Raw genomic sequence first — 8,652 nt, 5'->3', positions numbered from 1 at the left:
TGATAGGGTGAACCACGGTGTTGGTGTTGTCATTCGTGATAATGTGGGGAAACTCTTAGTTGCTGGTGTGCGTAGCTAAGTATCAAGCCCGATGGTCAGTTGAAGTTAGTGAGGCTGCTGCCACTTTGTTTGGGCTTAAAGTTGCTACTAGGTTCGGGTTCGAATATGTCCAACTCGAAGGCGACTTTCTGAATGTGGTTGTAGCTTCGTTAAGCGAAATGGTAACACGTTAACCCACTTAGTTGCTAAATGGGAAACGGAATTAATCAATGAAAAAAATTTGTACGAATCCTTTCCTCTAATATCTTCAAATTGTAGCTGAACTTGATTTATGCTGATAGTCTCAGGTTCATTTAAAAAAAAAACTATTTACATTTTCTTTCAAAATACCCTATTTTATTTACATTTTTTTTTTTGAAAATACCCTTTTTTCTTTCATGCTATTGGATTGTTCATTGGGCGATCCTCAAATTCTGCCACATATTCAATCCAAAATCTTATACAACTGGCTAAGACTCCCCACCTTTTATGAACGCACTAACAACATCCATGGAGTTTCTCGCTTCTCAATGGCATTATTAGTTTATTACAGCAAACAAAAACACTAATCACACTCAAAAATCACACCTCAATTCACTCCCATGTCAACTTCATCCTTACCACTTCCCACTCCACTCCCACCTCATAATCACAGACAATTTTCTTCTTCACATTTTTCACTTTCAGAACCACTTCTTTCCTCCATTGATGAACCCTCAAAGACCCTTAAAACTCCCACAATTCGTTCCAGACTAAGCAAGCTTTGTAGAGATGCCCAACTTCATATTGCCCGCCAAGTGTTCGACACATTGCCCAAACCAAGTACTGTTCTTTGGAACACTATAATTATTGGGTTTATTTGTAACAATCTACCCTTTGAAGCTCTTTTGTTCTATAGCCGAATGAGGTCTTCAAATTCGATTAGTTGTGATTCTTACACTTATTCATCTGTTCTGAAAGCTTGTGCTGATACTAAGCTTTTACGGGTTGGTAAAGCTGTGCATTGTCATGTAATTAAGTCTCATTTTAATGCTAGTAGAATTGTTTATAATTCATTGTTGAATATGTATGTTACGTGTCTTTCAAATAATGTTGTTTCCAGGTATTATGAGGTTGATTATGTTTGTAGAGTATTTGGTATTATGAAAAAGAAGAATGTTGTTGCTTGGAATACTATGATTTCTTGGTTTGTGAAAACTGAGAGATTTGGTGAAGGTGTTAGATATTTTAGGTTGATGATGAGAATGGGTATTAAACCTACTCCTGTTAGCTTTGTTAATGTGTTTCCTGCTATTTTGAGTTGTGGTGATTACAAGCTTGGGAATGTTTTGTATGGGATGCTTGTTAAGTTTGGCGGTGGATATGTTGATGATTTGTTTGCTGTGAGCTCAGCTATAGTTATGTTTTCAGAGATGGGTTGTATAGATTTAGCAAGGAAGGTATTTGATGGGTGTTTGGAGAAAAATGTAGAGGTTTGGAATAGTATGATTGGTGGGTATTTGCAGAATAACTGTTGCATTGAGGCACTTGATCTCTTTGTGAAAGCTCTCAGTTTGAAGCTTGTTTCACTAGATAATGTCAGTTATATTGCGGCTCTCACTACCGTATCACAATTGCAGCAAGTGTACATTGGTAAACAGCTTCATGCTCATGTACTGAAGAATTTGACATCTTTTTCTGTCACTCTGATAAATGCTGTTATTGTTATGTATTCGAGGTGTAATTGTATCCAGGAAGCCTTTAAGGTTTTTGATGGTATGGCTGAAAGAGATATTGTGTCTTGGAATACTATGATTACTGCTTTTGTGCAAAATGGGTTTGATGAAGAAGGACTGATGCTGGTTTATGAGATGCAGAACCAGGGGTTTGTAGTTGATGCCGTAACAGTGATAGCTATACTCTCTGCAGCATCAAATCTCAGAAGTGAGGTGATTGGGAAACAGACACATGCATATCTGTTAAGGAAAGATATCGAGTTTCAAGGCATGGACAGCTATTTAATCGATATGTATGCTAAATCAGGTTTAATAAAGAAAGCACAAATATTATTTGAAGAAAGTGATGAATTGCGTAGGGATCAAGCAACATGGAATTCCATGCTTTCTAGTAACATACAGAATGGGCTCGTTAAAGAGGCTTTGAAAGTGTTCCGTCAAATGCTTGACAGAAATGTGCTTCCAAATGCTGTTACTATTGCATCGATTCTCCCTTCGTGTAGCCAAGTCGGGAGCATTGCATTGGGTAAGCAGCTCCATGGCTTTGCTGTCCGCCACTCCCTTGACCAAAATGTTTTTGTTGGCACTGCTTTAGTAGACATGTACTCGAAACTAGGGGCAATTGCTTCTGCTGAAAAGGTGTTTGCTTTAACCCCTAATAAGACTCCTGTTACATACACTAACATGATATTAGGTCATGGGCAACATGGAATGGGATCTAGAGCTCTAGCCTTATTTGACGAAATGCTGAATTTGTGTATAACACCCGATGCAGTCACTTTCATTGCAGTATTATCTGCTTGCAGCTATGCTGGATTGGTTGATGAAGGCCTTAAGATTTTGGAGTCAATGGAGAAAAATTTTGGGATCCAACCTTTAGTTGAACACTATGCTTGTGTCGTGGACATGCTAGGACGAGATGGAAGGTTAAAGGAGGCTTTTGAGTTGGCTGAAACATTGGGCGAGGAGAGTAGTGCAATCCAAGCTTGGGGATCACTTTTGGCAGCCTGCAAAAATCACAGAAATTATGAATTGGCAAAGATTGTTGCTGACAAATTACTTGATATGGAATTCAGCAATAGTAAAAGTGGTTATCAAGTACTATTATCCAATGTATATGCCGATGAAGGATCTTGGGAACTAGCTGATAGAGTCAGAAAAAAGATGCGAGAGAAGGGTGACAGTAAGGAAGTTGGGTGCAGTTGGATAGAGACTTCTGGTCGTGTGAATTATTTCGTGTCTAAGGATATAAAGCATCCAGAATGTGAGCATATATATGAGACGCTGGCAATGTTAGCTGCTAATATGTGGGATGCAGGTTATACTCCTTTTTCTTATGGTGATAAACAGACCCACCAAATATGTGATGCTTATGATTGAATCGAATGATATGAAAGAAGATACGCTGTAAAGCATGATTCTTGCAACCCTCAGTTCCGAGGTGTAAGTGTAAGTACTATGAAAATCTAGACTTATGCCATGATTTTCCTTCTCCTTCATTGTTAGATATGAAGCTAATTTTGTTGCATTGCAGCAGGCCATGAGGTGAGAATAATCTATAGACAACTAGTCTTGCGAAGGATTTTGGGACATTACAAGTTTTTTGCTGGCTCACAAAATGGGTGATAACAGGTATTTAGACAGTCTAAAAGGATGATTTTCTCATCTGCTTGCTATTTCCGTTAGTTTACTACCTCTATTGAATTTGGCTTTCAACCTGACTTGCTATGTTAGTGAAATAGAGTTCTTGCATCTTTCATCATCATACCCAGTCTATCCTGCTCGTAGGAAAACTATGATCAGGGTTTGGAGAGGGAGAAAACGGCAACTTATACCCATAAATGAAAACGGCATCTTTCAAATTCTGATAGAACTCTTTGTTTCATAAGTTAGTGTTGGTAGAAGTAAAACTTATGATTCGTTTGGTTGTTGGAACTAATTGGTAGTAATAGAAATGAAATTTAACGCAAATTTTATGAAATTGTACCACGTCATTTTCATGGTGATGAAACTTTGATCATAAGAAACTTTTTTGTTCACAATTTTTCATTATCACCGAATATCACCTTTTCAATTATACTGCTTTAGAATGAAATTTACGAAGAAAATGATATGATTGAAGTAGAACAATCATATTTATGACCATTAAATTTGTCAGAAGATTTTCCTTAAAAACTACATCAACTTTCCATTACCCTTCAAATCATTTAATACCGACATTCAAACATGGTGCTAGGTTGTATTGAGATTTGAGACTAAGTGCAATGTTTGTCATAAGTTTGGTGAGGAGAGAAGTCCGAACCCTGGTGTAGATACATGCACCCTTCCAGTTTCCATATTATTCCCTCCAATTACTATAATTATTCCCTTCAGATTGTGCATAAGAATTAAGAAATAAAGGGGAGCACATAAAATTATACTCAGGATATATTTGTAATAATAAATAGTTCACGAGGACAATTTCTATGGTTTAAAATAGAAAGGAGACAATTGAGGTGAACTGATTAAATAGAAAAATTAAATAATTATATTGAATTGGGGGGAATATAATTTAAGTTCTCTAGACTACACCAAATAAAAATTAGGAAAATTTCACATGGTAACATCGAGCTTTCATGAAATGTCAGTGGTAGCACTTATGTAAGATTTTTTTTCACATAGTAGCATCTAGTTTATGCCTTATCTAATTGCCATAGTATTTTCCGTCAAATTCATGTCAATTTCCGTTTACTTCACTATTTTGATGTTTCTACCCTTATCAAGTGTTGGTTTTTTTTCTTTATAATTTGCCCTAAACATTTGAGAGCGTCGATGAATTAAACGGTGAATTAACGTCAAAATGGTGAATTAAACATTTGAGAGCATAAAAATGGTTTAGGGCAAACTATAAAGACAACAACCAACAATTAATAAGGGTAGAAACGTTAAAATTGTGAATTAAACAGAAATTGAAAAGAATTTAACGGAAAATTCTATAGCAGTTAGATAAGGCATGAACTGGATGCTACTATGTGGAAAAATCTTACAAAAATGCTATTCGATGCTATTGTGTGGAATTTCAAAAAAATAAATATACCTTCAATTAGAGCTGTTCAAATATGATCCGACCCGAAAATCCGAACCGAAATTGAAAGTTAACCGATCCGAAAATATGTTTCTTTTTTAGGTTTATCGAACCGACATTATCCAAACCGAAGTTGCGCCCGAACCGATTTACAACCGAAAATCGTAAAATCGAACCCGAACTGCGATCGATTTTTATAACCGACATATAACCGTTTACCGAAATTACCCGAACCTAATACTGACCGACCCGAGTCATACCCGACCCGAATCATGCTCAAAACCAAACATGATCCGGCTAAAACCGATTTAACCCGAGCGAATTTTTAATCGAAATGCTATAAACCTGAACTAATTTTTAACATAGAGGTATGATTGACTCATATTCAATCATCTTATTAGTTAATCTAATAAAGTAATAGAAATTTTAATAAATTAAATTTTATACATACATGGTTTCATATATTTAGAGTTAATAATCAATGGTCAATGTATATTTAATTATTTTTAATCAATTTAGATGAAAAATGATAAAACTTTAATTTTAACTTACAGTCAAACAAGCAAAAGTAACAAAGTAATAATCACTAACTGATTTGCATTTTAACTATTTTGCTTTAACTAAAGGGAATCTTATCATCAATTAAAAAATGTCTAACAACTTAATTTGATATTTACTCGATCTATAGAAATTATTAATTCGTAGCCGAATTCTACTAGAAAATAATACCTGAACCCGATTTGTACCAGGTAAAACCAAACCAATTATTAACCGATGACAGTCCGAGACTGATTGATTACTCGACATGTACTTCAACCGACACCGAACCGATGCTAACCCGATAGCTCAAATAACTGATCTTCATCCGAACCGTGACTAACCGACCTGACTTGAGTGTGACCCGCCATAACACGCATCCGAAAAATAACCGATCTGAAATACAACTGAACCGAATGACACCCATCCGAAACCAACTCGATCACCCGAATGAACACCTCTACCTTCAATAATTGTGTAATTACTCTACCTAGACATGAATCTTTGTAGTATTACTTTTTTTTTTTCCAAACAAAGCATACATAATTTTACTACCGACAAACAAGAAAAAAAAAATATAGCAAACTTATAAGTTGACAATTTATTGAAAAAGTAATCATAAATCAGGGAATATAATCGTAATGTTGGCCACACGCAAAAAAGATTGTAGTATGGCTGTAATGGAATCAATTGTATTGGTTTAGACTAGACTACAACTCATATATAAGAAGCTACTCCCTCTTGTGTTTTTGATACATCACACAAATTAACATCAAAAATGGGAGGAAGATTGTCAACAATTCAAGATAACAGATCACCAGTTATTACTTCAACACCAAATCCAACATCTCTTCCTCCAAGCCGTTGGTCATCATTTTCTAATAAAAACTTGCCAGAAACCAGGGCTTTTACCCCTTCCTCTTCTTTCGTTGGCCGTAATGGTTGTAATGGTGGTGTTGATAGTGACAGTACTCTTTCTCTTAAGGCTTCCAATAATAAGGGTGTTATTGCCTTCCACTCCGCCGCTAAGTGGAGGGAATATTTTCAAGCCTCTAAGCACTCTAACAATCTGGTAGGAGATGTATTATTATTTCATCACTTTCTTTGTAGTTGTTTTTTTAGTGCAGGGTTGGACCATAAACATACAATAATTTTTAACGCAATAATTTTAGATTTTAAAAAGTCTAAGGTTTTTACAAGCAAATATTTAAACTAAAACAAAAATAATTTAAACTGATGTAAATAAATTTAGACGCCTTATGTGGTTGGACCCCTTGCACCTGCCAAAACCACTGCTAATTGACTAATTTTGTTCAAGTTAAGTATACCATATATTCCCTCCATTCCACACAAATGGGATGTTTACTTTATTGACACTAATTACTTAACACTCTTAATTTGTATTTAATACTTAATCTATAAATTAAAATATAGTTAAGTGGAATCTTGTTTTAATTCATATCAATGCAAAGATTATTAATATTCATTTTTATAGTGTTTCGTTATGTATAATAACGGATATTAAACATTGAATAAGTGTATTGAATAGTGTGTAAAAAGTAAATGAGATATTTTGAGTGGAAGGCAGAGAGTATAAGATTAGTGTCATCATATAGCTATATATGTTCTCTATAATTATTGTCATAATTGAAATTAATCAGTACGAAATTAAAAGTTAATCTTTGTATTATACTTGATAATTGTCATTAATTTTTCATTTAAATCTGTTGATTTGTTCTAATTAAGCATTTGATATGATTCTGACAATATTTTAGTGTTGATGTTATGAATAACGTTGAAGGTTGTGATATACTTTACGGCTGCATGGTGTGGACCATGTCGATACATGGAGCCAACTATCAAAGAATTGGCTGCTAAATACGCTGACGTCGACTTAGTCAAGATTGATGTGGATGAATTATTTGTACGACTCCGAATCCGATCTCTTTTGTCTTTTCATTTTCATATTTACAAACTTAATAAAAACCCATACCTCTCACATCTTTTCTCTCACCTAGCTAGCTCATTTAGGTACAATACAAACACATGATTGATGATCAAATCACAACATTAATTTTTGGTAAATTAACCGGTTGAAACATTTTATTATTATGAATCAACTAATTTACAATAAACTACTTCCATCAACGTAAAATTAGTTGGATCAAATCAGTTTATAAAATTAACAGCTTGGAATTGCTCTAATCAACAATCAGTCGTTTGTCAAACTGTTTATTATGATAATCATAGTATTTGGGGACTCATGATTTGAACACCATATTTGATGTAATGATTTATAATACGGAGATTAATATTTTGATATGATTATGATGTTAACAATTACAGAATGTATCGAGAGAATTTGGAGTTCAGACGATGCCAACATTTATTTTGATGAAGAATGGAAACCAGATTAACAAGGTGGTTGGAGCAAAGAAAGAAGACCTTCAGAGGAAGGTTGAGAAACACAGGGCTTAACTTATAGGAGTGATCCTAATAGGAACATTGAGTATTTACTGATACAACGTAATTAAGTTGTAATGGATAATTAATTATGTTTTACGACTAATGATTATTAATCGAGTGTATTATATGCTCTTTTTTTTTTTTTTTTTTTTTTTTTTGTTGTGTGTGGGGGGGGGGGACTTCTTAAATCTGGATCTCATGTAGCTGAAATCATTGAAGTTACTGTAAGCTTAAACTTAGGGCTACAAAATGTTTATGTTTATCAATAAGAGCAAATAGTTAATACTTATACAATACAATTGCTAAGAAATAAACTAAATATACACAGTATTATTATTTGATAGATTTCTTATTACTATTGATTGATAATAATATGGAAATCAAAGGTCAAATACAGGGGCGTCTTAAATATTTTTTGAAAGTTGGGCTCTCGATATCAAAATTTAATTTTTAATAAATTTATTTCAAAATACTTTGTAAAATGTAGTAAAAAGATATTTTTTTTATTGTAAATTATGTTCAAATACAATTTAAATTTATGTAAAAGTGTCATCCTTTAAACACTTTTAAAAATTATTTGTGTAGTCATCTTTAAAAATGACAAACTAAAATTTTTATATGCATTTAGAAATTTAATAATACAATAAAGAAACAAAAATAAAGTATAAAATTTAGTAACTCAATAAGAAATATACTTTCTCTGTTTAATTTTGCTTGCTATATTTGACTTATAGATTAATAGGATTAACAGCCTGTCTTGTATGAGATTGTCTCATCATGAGACGAGCCTATTTTTCTTATTGATCACTTTAAAATTATAAGTATCAGTAC

The 8,652-nt window shown here is 33.7% G+C and overlaps 2 protein-coding genes across 5 annotated transcripts; both read left to right on the top strand.

Annotated features, from left to right (window-relative positions):
* Window positions 1-447: 447 nt before the first annotated feature.
* LOC130820207 (pentatricopeptide repeat-containing protein At3g22150, chloroplastic) lies at window positions 448-7,717 on the top strand. 4 transcript variants are annotated; one of them, XM_057685483.1, is made up of 4 exons: window positions 448-3,203; window positions 3,292-3,386; window positions 7,157-7,279; window positions 7,702-7,717. In XM_057685483.1, exon 1 carries the CDS (start codon window positions 642-644, stop codon window positions 3,132-3,134), a length of 2,493 nt encoding a protein of 830 aa, XP_057541466.1. In that variant the 5' UTR covers window positions 448-641; the 3' UTR covers window positions 3,135-3,203; window positions 3,292-3,386; window positions 7,157-7,279; window positions 7,702-7,717. The 4 variants fall into 4 exon arrangements, with proteins under 4 accessions (XP_057541466.1, XP_057541467.1, XP_057541468.1 ...); XM_057685484.1 differs by having other exon boundaries at window positions 3,289-3,386; XM_057685485.1 differs by lacking the exon at window positions 7,702-7,717 and having other exon boundaries at window positions 7,131-7,269.
* LOC130821462 (thioredoxin H2-like) lies at window positions 6,134-7,833 on the top strand. The gene is made up of 3 exons (XM_057687250.1): window positions 6,134-6,427; window positions 7,157-7,279; window positions 7,702-7,833. The coding sequence occupies exons 1-3, from the start codon at window positions 6,134-6,136 to the stop codon at window positions 7,831-7,833; spliced, it is 549 nt and encodes a 182-aa protein (XP_057543233.1).
* Window positions 7,834-8,652: the final 819 nt, after the last annotated feature.

Source organism: Amaranthus tricolor, chromosome 8, assembly GCF_026212465.1.
Source record: "Amaranthus tricolor cultivar Red isolate AtriRed21 chromosome 8, ASM2621246v1, whole genome shotgun sequence".
NCBI lineage: Eukaryota > Viridiplantae > Streptophyta > Magnoliopsida > Caryophyllales > Amaranthaceae > Amaranthus > Amaranthus tricolor.
The sequence above is the reverse complement of the archived record's forward strand: the minus strand, read 5'-3'. Positions and strand labels throughout refer to the sequence as shown.